Source organism: Mobula birostris, chromosome 6 (genome assembly GCF_030028105.1).
Source record: "Mobula birostris isolate sMobBir1 chromosome 6, sMobBir1.hap1, whole genome shotgun sequence".
NCBI classification, from domain to species: Eukaryota; Metazoa; Chordata; class Chondrichthyes; order Myliobatiformes; family Myliobatidae; genus Mobula; species Mobula birostris.
In genome coordinates, this window is record NC_092375.1 from 179,802,204 (window position 1) to 179,818,637 (window position 16,434).

Here is a 16,434-nt window from a genome sequence, read left to right on the forward strand (position 1 = left end):
CTTCTGCATACTCGTTGAAAACCTGAGTTGGTGTGGTCTTTCAGTGATTCTATTGTGGTCATAATAGGCAATGCACTAGGGAAATTCTAGGCAGTTTCTAGAGTAGGTTACATGGTCGGGACAACATTGTGGGCCAAGGTGCCTGTAACGTGCTGTAGGTTTCTATGTTCTATGTTATTATTCTATTATCAATTTATTGAGTATGCCCACAAGAAAATGAGTCTCAGGTTTTTATATGGTGACACACATGTACTTTGACAATAAATTTACTTTGAACTTTGAATGTTAGTGTCCTGTATATTGCCCCTTCTCAGACACCCCCTTTTAAATCTTAGCGATTACTAATTTAATTGGTTTTCAGAAAAATAGCACATTGATTTGAAAAAAAAATAGTTGTAAGCAAACTAAACCTTAGGCTAATGGCGGTGGGGGGGGGAAATCAACAGCATGTCGAACAGCCTTTTGGTTGTCAAATGTTGTAATATCCTTGTCAGAGCAACAACAAGTTCTGGTTGCAGCTTCAGAAAATATTCAAGAGCAGGGATCAATGCAGGGAAGACCAAGTGATGGGCATTCCATGGAAGCAAGGGTAGGGCGGGGTGAAAAGCCCATTGCTGTGCTGTGCACTCTGACTCCAATAGGTGAAGGCTGTCTCAAAATATCTGACTTGAACAAAAAACCTGGGTACTGTAGCCTGGAGAAGATAATGTGGATTGTTAAGACCAAACTATAGTTTATCAGGTGGCTAATCAAGATGTGACAGAGGAGTGGCCCAGCCAACTTGTCATTAAAACAAACAATATCTTGTAGGAAATAAATCTCCAGTGTTTAAAAATCACAGGAAGCCACCGATAGTTTCCAAAATGCTTCAACAATTCCACATCGCCTCTTTCTCTCTCCACCAAACACAAAACATCTATTTAAGATCTATGGGAGATCATTTTCTACAGGTTTATAATGGTTACTTAAAAAGAAAACAAAATTTATTAAGTGCAAAAGTATGTGAAGAGCAAGAGGATAAGACGTGAGAGAATAGGACCAATTAAGTGTGACAGTGGAAAGTGTGTATGGAACCGGAGGAGGTAGCAGTGGTACTTAATGAAAGCAACACACATCAAAGTTGCTGGTGAACGCAGCAGGCCAGGTACTTAATGAATACTTTGTTTCAGTATTCACTATGGAAAAGGACCTTGGCAACTGTAGGGATGACTCACAATGGACTGAAAAGCTTGAGCATCTACACACTAAGAAAGATGATGTGCTGGAGATTTTGGAAAGATCAAGTTGAATAAGTCACCGGGACTGAATGAGATACATCCCAGGCTACTGCGGGAGGTGAGGGAGGAGATTGCTGAGCCTCAGGCAATCATCTTTGCTTCATCAATGGGGACGGGAGAGGTTCCAGAGGATTGGAGGGTTGCAGGTGTTGTTCCCTTATTCAAGGAAGAGAGTAGAGATAGCCCAGGAAGTTATAGACCAGTGAGTGTTACTTTTCAGTGGTTGGCAAGTTGATGGAGAAGATCCTGAGAGGCAGGATTTATAAACATTTGGAGAGGCATAATATGATTAGGAATAAGCAGCATGGCTTTGTCAAAGGCCATGTACTAATTTTATGTGCCTTATGAGCCTGATTGGATTTTTTGAGGATGTGACTAAACACATTGATGAAGTTAGAGCAGTAGATGTAGTGTATATGGATTTCAGCAAGGCATTTGATAAGGTACCCCATGCAAGGCTTATTGAGAAAGTAAGGAGGCATGGGATCCAAGGGGCCCTTACTTAGTGGATCCAAAATTGGTTTGCCCACAGAAGGCAAAGAGTGGTTGTAGACAGGTCATATTCTACATGGAGGTCAGTGACCAGTGGTGTGCCTCAGGGATCTGTTCTGGGACCCTTACTCTTCGTGATTTTTATAGATGACCTGGATGAGGAAGTGGAGGGATGGGTTAGTAAATTTGCCGATGACACAAAGGTTGGGGGTATTGTGGATAGGTTACAGCGGGACATTGATAGGATGCAAAATTGAGCTGAGAAGTGGCAGATGGAGTTCAACCCAGATAAGTGTGAGGTGGTTCATTTTGGTAGGTCAAATATGATGGCAGAATATACTACTAATAGTAAGACTCTTGGCAGTGTGGAGGATCAGAGGGATCTTGGGGTCTGAGTCCATAGGACACTCACAGCTGCTGCACAGGTTGACTGTGTGGTTAAGAAGGCATGTGGTGTATTGACCTTCATCAACCATGGGATTGAGTTTAAGAGCCGAGAGGTAATGTTACAGCTGTATAGGACCCTGGTCAGACCCCACTTGGAGTACTGTGCTCAGCTCTGGTTACCTCACTACAGGAAAGATGTGCAAACTACAGATAGGTACGCTGGTGGAGGCAGAGACAATAGGGTCTTTTAAGAGACTCCTGGATAGGTACATGGAGCTTAGAAAAATAGAGGGCTATGGGTAACCCCTAGGTAATTTCTAAAATAAGTACATGCTCGGCACAGCATTATGGGCCGAAGGGCCTGTATTGTGCTGTAGGTTTTCTATGTTTCTATTTAACTAATTTAAGAGTAGCACATAGGAAATAATTTAAAGCAGTTAAATGTTAGAGTCATAGAAAAGTACAGGGCAGAAACAGGCCCCTCGGCCCAGCTTGTCCGTGCTGAACCATTTAAACTGCTTACTCCCACCCATCGACTTGCACTGGGACCTTAGCTCTCCACACCCCTACCATCGGTGTACCTATCCAAACTTCTCTTAAACGATGAAATCGAGCCCATCTGGACCGCTTGTGCTGGCACCTCATTCCACACTCTCACGGCCCTCTGAATGAAGACAGTCCCCTTGAACTTTTCACCTTTCATCCTTAACCAACAACCTCTAAATCTAGTCCTAACCAACCTCAGTGGAAGAAGCCTCCTTGTGTTTACCCTTTCTACACCCTGCCTTTCTTAAGCAGCAGATCAACACCAGCTATCCGCCAATCCTCCGGCACCTCGTTTGTTTCCAAGGATGATTTTAATATTTCTGCTAGGGCACAGGCAATTTTTGCGTTTGCCTCCCACAGGATCCAATGGAACACCTTGCTGGGCCCTGGGCCTCAGGACAGCAAACACCCCCTTATCTGTAATCTGTATTTTAAATTAGGGTTGATATCATGCAGAGTGGTGATCATTTGGAATGAGTATCTAAATGGCTTGATAGGTGTGAACAGGAAACAGATGCAGAGCTATAGACTTAGCATTGATCAAGTGTGGTTAAACGGCTTTCCCAAGCAATAACTTGGATATTATTGACACAGCAAGTAACTTCTTTAAATTCTGTGGTAATTTTAGTACTCACTTTGCAGAATTCATTTAAAAACACAAGTACCACGGAATATATACACACACAAGTTCACATAACCTTGTCAATACATTTTAAACAGCTAATGTGTACGTATAGTATCAGAGTGTGAATTTGTTACTTGCCTGGTTTCAAGCACTTCCCCCACGTCTTGTCTCTGTCATAGTTATCAGTTGTAGCACACCATTCCACTGTTCCATTTCCTTCCCTGGTGCATTCATAATACCAGTTACTTTTGTACTTAAAAGGGAAATCACAGGGCTTTCCAAAAGCAGTCCCATCGGTCGTATAAATTTCTGCAGCAAGAAAAATCATTTAAATGAATAAAGTGCAAGAATGTAAACAGATGCATTAATTTAGTTCCAAGCATTTGTTAAATGAAGAATACATTACATAAATACAAATTTTAGGGCCTGTTAAGTGAAGGAACTGCACAATTTTATATCAGAGAGAGTTCTCCAGCATTCCTTAACTATATATGTATAGAGAGAGAGAGAGAGTTGGGGTGCCCAAGACTTTTGCGCAGTACTGCAGTAATTTTATGTACTGCACTGTACTGCTACCGCAGAAAATAACAAAATAAATTTCATGATATAGGCGAGTGATAATATATCTGATTGTGATATGGGCCTCTGTTGTAGAATGACTGTGGAAAGGCAGCAGGGAGAGTTGAGACATTCTGCAATGATCAATAAACCAATTACTTGGACTCAAATGACCTTGCCTGGCGTCTCAGGGCTGGGTGTGTCTGCACCCAGGCCATGCAACCCACGGCCCCCCACCCCCATTCCCCTGGCACTCGTCCTCTGCCACCTTTCCCACACCCGTCCAGCAGCACCCCACTCTCGCCAGTCCTAACATTGCTTGCTCCTGCCAGATTTACAAACTCACTCTCTGCTTTGCATCGACAAATACAGTACTATGCAAAAGTCTTAGGCACACTAGCTGTATATATGTGCCCAAAACTTTTGCACAGCACTGTATTTATTTTACAAATACATTGATTGTATTTGCTTTACAAATACAAAATGGTGATTGTCACCTCATGGACATCCAAATCTGCTTCAATGATCGTTAGTTGTAATGAACTGTAAAGATGATAAATAACTTCCATATATACAAAGAATTGAAAAAGATAAACACACACAATATGGTGTTAAAAAGATTCAAGATTGCTTAATGCCATTTCCAGTATGCAAGTGTAAAGGAGAACGAAACAATTGTTACTCCAGATCTGATGCAATAATATAAAGAACACAATAATTCAAAAAAAACCTCAAGAAATATAAGATACAAGAGGTACTGAAGATGCTGGAAATCTAGAATAATGCATACAATGCGCTGGAGGAGCTCAGCAAGTCAGGCAGCAACTATGGATGGGAATAAATGGTCAACGTTTCAGGCAGAGGCTTTTCATCAGGACAATAAATATAAGGATAGCTTGTAGACACAGATTGATTGTAGGTTAATAAAGTGACACTAGGCACTGGAGTGTCTTTTCTCAAGGTGACTGACAGGAAATGATACAGTAGTGTGGAGTTGTGGATTAATTGCCAGAGGTGCTGATCAGCCTTGCTGCTTGGGGAAAGCAACTGTTTTTGAGTATGGTTGTACTGGCATGGACGCTATGTAGCCTCCTCCCTGATAGGAGTAGGACAAACAGCCCATGAGCAAGGTGGGTGGGATCTTTCACGATTCTGGTCTTTACCCCACACCTTTCTGTACCCATGTCCTTGCTGGTGGGTAGGCTGGTACCAGTGATGTGTTGGGCAGTTTGACAACTCATTGTAGAGCCTTCCTATGCGCCACAGTGCAGTTTCTGTACTATGCAACAATGCAATTTGTTAGATGCTCTCTATGGCCAATGACATGTATAGATGTGCATAGTCCAACTCTCTACAGCCTTCATGGAAAATAGAGGCGTTGGTGAGCTTTCCTGATTGTGTAGGAAGTGTTCTGGGAGCATAAGATATCGTGCAGATTTTTGAAACTGCTTGCAGTTTCCATTGCTGTGCCGCCGATGTAACGAGGGGTGCGACTGGTATGAGTTCTCCTTTGTCTTGTTGACACTGAGGAAGAGATCATTTGCCAGGCCTTGATCTCTTCCACCTCCTCTCATTGTTGCTAGTGATAAGCCCCACTACTGTTGTGTCATCGGCGAACTTGACAATGTGATTACTCAAGTGTTTGGACATAAAGTCACGTGCGAGGAGAATGAAGAGCACTTGGCTCGGCACACAGCCCTGAAGGGTACCTGTGTTGAGAATGATGGGGAGGGAGTAGAAACTATGCATGCTGAATATCTGAGGTCTTTTGGTTAGGAAAACCAACAGCCAGTTGCACAGTGATGTACCATGGCATGCAAAAGTTTGGGCACCCCTGGTCAAAATTTCTGTTACTGTGAATAGCTAAGCGAGTAAAAGATGACCTGATTTCCAAAAGGCATAAAGTTAAAGATGACACATTTCTTTAATATTTTAAGCAAGAAAACTTCTTTATTTCCATCTTTTACAGTTTCAAAATAACAAAAAAGGAAAAGGGTCCAAAGCAAAAGTTTGGGCACCCTGCATGGCAGTACTTAGTAACACCCCCTTTGGCATGTATCACAGCTTGTAAACACTTTCTGTAGCCAGCTGAGAGTCTTTCAATTCTTGTTTGGGGGATTTTCACCCATTCTTCCTTGCAAAAGGCTTTCAGTTCTATGAGATTCTTGGGCCGTCTTGCATGCACTGCTCTTTTGAGGTCTATCCACAGATTCTTGATGATGTTTAGGTCAGGGGACTGTAAGGGCCATGGCAAAACCTTCAGTTTGCACCTCTTGAGGTAGTCCATTGTGGATTTTGAGATGTCTTTAGGATCATTATCCTGTTGTGGAAGTTATCTTCTTTTCATCTTTGGCTTTTTTTTTTTACAGACGGTGTGATGTTTGCCAAAAAGTTCTATTTTAACTTCATCAGTCCACAGGACTGGTTTCCAAAATGCATCAGGCTTGTTTAGACGTTCCTTTGAACCTTCTGAATACTGGTAGAACTTTCTGGCCGCAATGAGCAAAGGTATGTTTGGAGGAAAAAAGGTGCAGAATTTCATGAAAAGAACACCTCTCCAACTGTTAAGCATGGGGGTGGATCGATCATGCTTTGGGCTTGTGTTGCAGCCAGAGGCACAGGAAACATTTACTGGTAGAGGAAATAATGAATTCAATTAAATACCAGCAAATTCTGGAAGCAAACATCACACTGTCTGTAAAAAAGCTGAAGATGTAAAGAGGATGGCTTCTACAACAGGATAATGAACCTAAACACACCTCAAAATCCACAATGGACTACCTCAAGAGGTGCAAGCTGAAGGTTTTGCCATGGCCCTCACAGTCCCCCAACCTAAACATCATCAAGAATCTGTGGATAGACCTCAAAAGAGCGGTGCATGCAAAACAGCCCAAGAATCTCACAGAACTAGAAGCCTTTTATAAGGAAGAATGGGCGAAAATCCCCCAAACAAGAATTCAAAAGACTCTTTGCTGGCTACAAAAAGCATTTACAAGCTGTGATACTTGCCAAAGGAGGTGTTACTAAGTACTGCCATGCAGGGTGCCCAAACATTTGCTTCAGACCCTTTCCCTTTTTTGTTATTTTGAAACTGTAAAAGATCGAAATAAAAAAATTTTTCTTGCTTAAAATATTAAAGAAATGTGTCATCTTTAACTTTATGCCTTTTGGAAATCAGTTCATCTTTTACTTGCTTAGCTATTCACAGTAACAGAAATTTTGACCAGGGGTGCCTAAACTTTTGCATGCCACTGTATTTAGGCCAAAGAGTAGGAGTTTGTCTGTGGGACAACAGTGTTGAATGCTAAACTGAAATCCAAAAACAACATTCTGATACAAGAGTCCTTGCTTTCTAGGTGTATCGGGGCCAGGTGCATGCAGATGGTATGACATCTGTAGTAGTGTGGTTCTGGTGGTAAGCATATTATTCAGAGTAGATCAGACAGAATATGTGGAAGCTACAGAGACTGAAACAAAATTGTTCTTGAACTGAACTTCCTGATGACAGCAAGCTATCCACTGTGGGTATATAGAAACCTTTACACTAACTGGTGTGGATCAATTGACTCACTGAGGGGCAAGCTCCCTGTCCAAAATGAGGAGGCTTTATGCAGCAGTTGGGCCTTGTGTCATAATATGGCATCATGAAAAGGTCAAAATAAATTTAATCCAAAGCATGATTGAATAAACCAACATTCAGGTCTGTGTCTCCAGCTTTTCCAGAAGACCAGAAGATAAAGGATCAGAATTAAGCCATTTGCCCATTGTAGGCTCCACCATTTCATCATGGCTGATCCATTTCCCTCTCAGCCCCAATCTCCTGCCTTCTCCCCGCAACCCTTCATGCCCTGACTAATCAACAATATATCAACTTCTGCCTTAAATACAGGTTTCCCCCGCTATGTGAAGGTACAGCATTCCTATGAAATGGTTCGTAAGCCGGAATGTCATAAAGTGAATAAGCAATTATCATTTATTAATATGGGAAAAATTTTTGAGCGTTCCCAGTCCCAAAAATTAACCTACAAAATCATGCCAAATAACACATAAAACCTAAAATAACAATAACATATAGTAAAGCAGGAATGATATGATAAATACACAGACTATATAAAGTAGAAATACTTTTCTGCAGCACTGTCTAGTGCAGCAAAAATCTCGCGGAAGCACTCTCAGCAGAAACACTTTCTCCAGTAACCTTTAAGCTATGAAGCTGCCAACTCATACCAAATAACACATAAAAACACACGGCCTATATAAAGTAGAAATAATGCATGTACAGTGTAGTTTCACTTACCGGAATCGGGAAGACTCCAATAAATTGCAGTTTCGTCACAGTTAAACACTTGCTTATACAAATAACCATCTGGCACAATCGGCAATCGCCTCTGATCTGGGCCGACATTTACGTGCCAGGTGGCACCTAATTAATTAGCTTTGTTTATTTTGGCTTTCTTTCTTAAAGATGTGCTGGGTGCGTTGTGACTACCGCTGCATTCTTTGCCGCAATGTATTGGTCCGGGGCCCGGAGGTTGGGGACCACTGCTTAAACTATGAAGCTGCCCTCGCCTCAGAAACCGATCAAATCGCCCACTTTTAATTCCACTTTCGCAACCCTTTCATCACCATCGTCCAGTGCTTTCTGTTTCAGCTTATTAAAAAGACTGACTGATTTCCCCTTAAGTATAAGAAAACTTAACGGAACACCACGCTTTGTACACCCATCAATCCACTCAAGCAATAGACTTTCCATTTTATCCATTATTGGATGCCGACTAAGAGAGACCACTTTGCTACGAGCAGAACCAACAGTAACACCGGCAGATTTCAAAATTCTTTCTCTCTGTGTATAAACAGTGCGAATGGTGGATGCAGGCAAGTTCAACGCGCGGACAATGTCCTTACTTCATTCACCACGATCGAAATGCTTAATTATGTCTAGTTTTACGCTAAGTGTAACACCCTTACGAGCTTTCTTAGGCTTTTCCGATACCGTAGAACCTCATCTTGCTAAAGGATGCACAAAATAAATCGAGATAAAGCATGTGTTTAAGCAATGGCGGCTAGAATCCAGTTCCGGAGGAGGAGCTTGTGTGTTTGGGTGTGCGCTGCCTTTTTTCGTAACAGTGAAAACACCTTCTGTTAGCGAAAACAGGTAACTAATGTAGGTCTTTCGTAACAGCAAGGTGTCATAAAGTCAATGTTCGGAAAACGGGGGCCACCTGTATACCCAATGACCTGGCTTCCACAATGAATTCCTCAGATTCACTACTTTGCCTAAAATTCCTCATTTCTCTTCTGCAAGGACCTCCCTTTATATTGAGGCTGTGCCCTCTGACTTTAGACTTCCCCCACCATAGGAAACATCCTCTCCATGTCCATTTTATTGAGATCTTTAATATACATTTTTTGAACACAATATGTCAAAGAAATAAATTTAAAAAAATAAAGGACTTAAAAAGCTTTGTCTGACCGTCACTGGAAAAAGCCTCTGTACCTCTTGATCAGACAAGAATTAATTGGCTGACTTTCCTATTCCTGATCATCACTCTACGAGTCCCACTGCAAGAGCACAAATTGGTGTGGACAGGTTAGGGATTAAATTGCAACATTGCACAAGCTTGAAGTTGGAAACAGATGCACATCAATGCTGGCAGGGCTTGTACTCACTAAAATTCACAGTTTTTATTATTAGATATCGGATTGTACTGCTGCCTCAAAAGCAACAAATTTCACAACATATGTCAGTGGTATGAAACCTGATTCTTCTGTTGGAGTTTCATGGAATGTGAAAGTGTAGATACTGAGAAGATGGTGTGGATATTAACACAATAAGCTAATAGTGGTACAGTTAGCAGAGATGTTCCTCACTGCCAAAGCAACCCAGCATCAGTCATAACTTCTGCTGCTCTGTGGCAGTCTGCATGCTCTCCTTGTGACTGCACAGGCATCCTCTGAATGTTCTAGTTTCATCCCACATCCCTTTGGAATCATGCAAATAACTAACTTCAATGCAACATTATTGTGTTTTATGTTTTAACTTTACTTTCTAAGACCATGACAACTAGGTTTATTTGTCACACGTACATCAAAAGATTGTTCAATGAATGTCAAAATTCAGCATTTTGAGATGAAAGCCAAGGATTCCAAACAAGACAGACACAAACCAATGAGGAAATCCAGAAAAATAATTCCTATATTCAGGAGTGGAAGAAAGAGGTTTACAGCAAATAGCACAGATGCATGAAAGAGATTAAATGAGCATTAAAAGGCGTCTACAGCCGCAAGGTGTTTGGGACGCTAAAATGAACACCAAGCAGAAAAAACACAGGTCATTCTGATAAGGTCAGATGAAAGTTAGCATCAGAATCATGGATACATGCACACAATTGAAGTACAGTTTGTCAAGTACTTTAGCAGTAAATCTATCCACATGTGCAATGATCACTTCTATAAGTTTACAGCATTTATTTTCCACTCATACTTTATTTTTGTAACTCAGTCTTTTTCCTAATCTGTTATGCGTGTCTGCACGAGTACTTCATATTTTCATTTCCTTAGCTTTATTAGTTTTAGCTGTTTCTCACAAGGCATCACCCAGGTCATGCCTTGTATTCATTGCAAACATCAGGAAGGAGGTACAGGAGCCTGAAGGCACACAGTCAATGATTCAAAAACAGCTTCTTCCCCTTTGCCATCTGATTTCTGGATTGACAATGAACCCATGAATACTTTATTTATGTCTATTTTGCACAACTTATTTATTTATAATATATACTTACTGTAATTCATGTGTTTGCTAATATTATGTATTGTACTACTGCTGTGAAGACAAATTTCACAAAATTGCTGGTGATATTAAACCTGATTCTCACGGTATTCCATTTTCACAAAGGGCTTGCATCTGAGACAAATGAAAAACAACACACACAAACAGCAATGGAATAGATGAAGCTAAACGTGTTCTGAAATCTTTTAACAGCTGAATCAAACTCCAAAGCTGGTAAAGCAAGATGAATGAGGAAATTTTCAAATGCAAAACATGAGGTAGTCATAGCAAACTTGTCATTTACAGAGAAAAAAAATCAAATATCTGTGGGATAATAGGGTAACTGACTAAATTTCTGATGCATGTCAGCACAAGGAGATAATTCATCATTGAGACATTAGGTTCTGTGGAATAGAGGCATAGATAACAACTTCACTTTAATTTAGGGGAAAAAGAACACAAAAGCAGGCTCCAGCTGAAGAGGAGAACCCTCACAGTTGTGTTTTTGGGAACATTCAGGAAGGTTCAGAGTAAAATTTATTATCAGAGCACATGTATGTCACCACATACAACCCTGAGATTCATTTTCCTGCGGGCATACTCAGCAAATCTATAGAAATATAAAACAGGATCAGTGAACAAGCAGGTACAGCATAGAAGACAACAAACTCTGCAAATGCAAATATAAATAAATAGCGATAAATAATGAGAGCAAGAAATAACAAGATATAGAGTCTTTAAATTTGAGATCCTACGACAGCGTTTCATGTAGATGTGCTCAATGGTTGGGGGTTACCCATGATGTACTGGAATCCACTACCTTTTATAGGATTTTCTGTTCAGAGGCCTACCTCATTTTGTTCCTCTGGTTCTCCACTGCCAAAAGAGGCTCCTCTCTGTTGCTTATTACAAATGTAATGCTCTTATTAATCCCAAATTCTCTCCTTATCAATTGTTGTTCTTTTTCTATTCATTCAGTGCCAACAAAGTTGTAGAAGATATGATTGGGAGCTGGTTTAAACTTGTTAGTATTTCTACATTACACCCTTGCTAAAAGTAAATAATTTAAGACAACCAGTCAACTATGTCAAAGCCCATTTCTGGCCTTTCCAGGTGACATAACCTCTGGGGATTTTCCTCAGATGGACGTGAGATTTCTGTATAACAGCATTCATTGTAAACATTTGTTCAGAAAATAACTTTGTAAAATTCCCCAGAGCAGGAGAGTTCAGAAACTTACATTTCTCTTCCCAACTGTCAAAAGTATTCCTGTTGTTGTCCCCTGCCCATTCACCTGGCCCAATGAAAATAGAACAAGACTTTCAAGGAACTGACATTAAAAGATTTATGAAAAGGTAAGCGCAGTCCATCACAGGTAAAGCTCTCCCCACCACTGAGCACATCTACACGGAGTCTACATCATCAGGGACCAGCACCATCACCCAAGTCATGCTCTTTTCTCATCAGGAAGAAATTACAGGAGCCTCAGGAGTCTTAACCACCAGGTTCAGGAACAGATATTATTCCTCAAACATCAGGGTCCTGAACCAAAGAGGATAACTTCACTTAGCAGCTTTGAACAGCCCCTAATCAGAGAGATTGGAAGCCTGAGAAGATGGAGTTCACTCAGGTTCACCGACTGAGTAGAAAATGCAGTGCCTAGTGGCAGTTTGGAGCTTTGAGCAGTGCTCAATTGGAGAGATCAGAAGCCCGAGTTAGTTCAGGGAACAGAAAGGAGGCTCTATGGACAAGAAGGAGATTCCCCAATATCATGCTGCCTCCCAGTGCCAGAGCCCGTGACATCTCAGATCAAGTCCTCGGCATTCTAAAGTAGGAGGGTGAACAGCCAGAGGTCATGCTTCATGTGGCTACCAGTGACGTACAACTGGGTGCAGGTGTCAATTTTGATGACAAACTCCACTATCTTCATCAGGGATGATGCCTAGGCACATCTAATTCAGTGGTTTATATACCCCCATCATCCGTCCTTCCTGAGTAGCTAGTCCTCAACCAATCTGGTTTCCACTGTCCCACCTTGTTTAAAAATCGTATTCCAGTTCTTCCTTAGAGAAAGACCTTTATCTTTGTTGAAATTCTAATTCTCCAGTCTTATTTCAATGGCTTCCTTCACCATGTAGTCCCAAAAACCACTGGTACAACACAGCAGTTCTGTGTCAAAGTCAATCCTGTAGTCATTGCATCTGTAATGTTCTGCTATAGCCGATTTCTCCGGGAAATCCACAAACCCATAAGGGAAACTCAAATCAATGCAACACACACAAAATGCTGGAGGAACTCAATAGGCCAGGCAGCATCTATGGAAAGGAGTACAGTCGACGTTTCAGGCCAAGACCCTTCCTCAGGACTCAGATAGCAGATGCTGTCTGACCTGCTAGGTTCCTCCAGTATTTTGTGTGTTGTTTGGATTTCCAGCACCTGCAGATTTTCTCTTGTTTGTGATAGGAAGCTCAATTCCCAGTTTATGTGGGTCAAAGATGACTTAGGACTCTGAACCCCTGGAGCTTACAGGACTCCCATTGAATGCAGAGCACTGTATATTGGTCAGATGGGCATACGGTGGAAATCCTCATCAAGGAGCATAGGAGGTGTATCGGTTTGGGTTACCTGGAGAAATCGGCAGTAGCAGAACATTGCATTTGCAATGACCACAGGTTTCACTTCGATGGCACAATCCATCATGGGTTAAGCCTTCTCTACCACTGAGTACATCTACAGGAAATGCTGTCACAAGAAAGCAGTATCCATTATCAGGGATCCCCAACATGCAGGACACACTCTTTCTCACTGCTGATATCAGTTTTCACCCCACAACCATCAGGCTCTTGAACCCAAGGGGATAACTCCACTTGTCTCATCACTGAACTGTTCCCACAACATGTCGGCTCAATTTCAAGGACTCTCCAGCTTATGTTTGATATTTATTACTGATTATATTTCCTTTTTTTCCCCTTCCTTTTTGTATCTGCACAGTTTGATGTCTTTTGCACACTGGTTATCTGCCCTGTTAGTTCGCCTTTCATTGATTCTTTTGTGGTTATTGGATTTTTTGAGTATGCCCGCAAGAAAATTAATCTCAGGGTTGAATATGGTGGCAAATATGTACAGGCAGTTCCTCCGGTTACGAATGAGATCCGTTCCTAAGTCTGTCTTTAAGTCGAATTTGTAGGTAAGTCCGAACAGGTACATAAGGTTCTTATTTAGCGTCAGTTAGTCAAATAATTGTCTTAGTGTAAAGTATATATTTTACCTTTCTAGGCATATAAAATACTTTGTACAGAGCTTTTCATTTTCTCGTCATAAATGGCCTTGTAGCAGCTGAGGCCCTCGGTAACTGTATGGTAAACTTTGGTGAACCTCTCTGTATTAGGATCTTGCTCCTCTAACTTTGCCATCCCTGCTTCAACGAGACGAAAGGCTTCAGCTAACTCTTTTGTCAAAAACTTTTTCGGTTCTGGAGTTTTTAGGTCCCAGTCTTCTTCCTCAAATGCTATCATCACTTTATCCTTTAAAATTGTTCCGATCGTTGACCAACTGTAGCCTAACGCTTTTCCAATGACCGATGGTGTTTCACCTCTTTCCATTCACTTTATTATTTCCACCTTATTTTCAACTGTGATCCTCTTCCTTTTCTTTGATGATCACGAGCACTTGCATCGGAATTACAGTTTGAAGGCATGGTTATAAGGGTAAATAAGAGAAAAATTTAAGCCAAATACAAAGTTACACACTCAACACAGTGTTAACGGCAATGTGATCAGATTTAAAATAGTGGACAGCATTCTCCTTCCTCGAGCCGATGAACTGCTGAAGCCGCGCAATGTTTTCATGAGCATCACAAAGTAGTGTGTGTGTTTGTTAATACGAACCATTGTATTTAACTCAACTTTTTAATATACTAGGCTTTATGGCAGTCTGTTCGTAAGTATGGGTTGTCCGTAAGTCAGACGTTTGTAACCTGGGGACTGCCTGGACTTGATAATAAATTTACTTTCAACTTTGATTCTAAATGCACCCTAATTATTTTTTCAACAAGATTAGCAAAGTAATCAAAGGATCAAAACCAGAAAATGGAAACAGTCAAGCAGCACCCGTGGGGAAGAGCAAGAGTCAAATACAGGGCCACAATCCCTTATCTGAAATCCTTGGGACCAGTTGCATTTCGGAATTCATAATTTTTCAGATTTCAGACACCACCCCTTCCCCCCCCCATACCAAAAAACACGTATGCTCAAGTATTTAATCTGTCTCAGTGTGGTGGACTTTAGGACCTAGCGGTGCACCAAACCTACGCACATCCTCCCATATGCTTTAAATCATCTCCAGATTACTTATAATACCTAATACAATGTAACTGCTATGTAAATAGTTGTTATACTATATTGTTTAGGGAATAATGGCAATTTTACTTCCAACAAGAACATTCAACATAAAAATATATAGCTTCAAACAAACCAAGTCAAACACATGGTAAATGACTTATTGGAATAAATGTAGAACGTCACTGTCACTATAGAACTTCAGTAACTTGTCTTTCTGTTTATTTAAATCATATACAGTGGTAGTTCTGACACTACTTTCTTCAGTAAGACGCCACACAGACACACCGCGATCAAGCTTCTGCAATAACACCACTTTCTGTGTTATTGATAATGATAGATGCTTCCTTCTCTTTTTCTCATTGTTACCCATAGGGGTACCTGTAGCTCTTTTTGACATTTTCACAGTGAAATTAAACACAAAGTCAACAGTGAACAGCAAATGCACGTGTAACTAGTACGAGCGCTGAGCCACAACTGACATCTGGTGGCCTCTGCCAGTACCACCACGTCACACCTGAGTGACGTCAGCTGTTGGAGAAAAAGAACTTTGGTTTTCGGAGCTTTTTGGATTTCAGAATTTCGGATAAAGGAATGCGCACCTGTAAAAGCATATCATTCCTTCAATAGTAATCACCAATCCCCAAGTTTGGACCTCAGCAAACAAGGAAGATAAAAATTTGGAAAGAACAAAAGAGAGATACAAATGTAAAGTAGCAAGAAACAAAAATGGATTAAAGAAGTTTGAGTGTATAACTCAAATTGAAAATAAGCATCAAATGTGGGTCCCATATAAGTAAATAAAGAAGGATTTATGATGGACAAAAGGAATTAACTAGCTACTTTGTATTAGTCTTCAAAGAAGACACAAAGCCTGCCAGAGATATGACAGAAGCAAGAAACTGTTGGGAATAAGCAACATTAGAAAAAGTAGAGCGAGACGAGTTAGTGTGATAAAAACTAATAAATTCCAAGGACTTAGTAGTCTTTATCTATAAGAGAAAGTGAATTTTCTATTTCCTATTTTTGAAAAATTCAGAGTTTCTGGAATTGTGCCTGTGGATTGGGAAGTGGAAGCAAAAACTGAAAAATTGACCTATTAGCCTAACACCAGAAGCAGGAAAAATACTGGTGTCTCTATTAAATGACATAACGGGTCATGTGGGGACAGGGGTGTGAAAACCAGTGGACGCAGTTTCAGAGGCAGACAAGTTTATTTAATACAAGATCCCACACAAAAGGTTGGTCCGTAAGGATTCAGCATAGCAAGTTGGGGGTAACATTGACATGGATTTAGAAATGACTGGTCAACAAAAAGCTACGAGTGAGATAAACAGGTCTTTCTCGAGTTGGCAGACTGTGACTAATGGGTACAATAGATGTTTGTGCTTGAGCCCCAACGATTGTGCATATCAGTAATTCAACTGGAGGGCCAAGTTCGTA

At 40.9% G+C, this 16,434-nt stretch overlaps 1 protein-coding gene across 1 annotated transcript in view; it reads right to left on the bottom strand.

Moving 5' to 3' along the window:
- The window catches only part of ly75 (lymphocyte antigen 75), a 180,100-nt gene that overhangs the window by 148,805 nt on the left and 14,861 nt on the right, over positions 1-16,434 (bottom strand). The window contains exon 3 of the mRNA XM_072262014.1: positions 3,466-3,636. Within this exon, the coding sequence (XP_072118115.1) occupies positions 3,466-3,636 (171 nt within the window). The remainder of the gene's footprint in view (positions 1-3,465; positions 3,637-16,434) is intronic.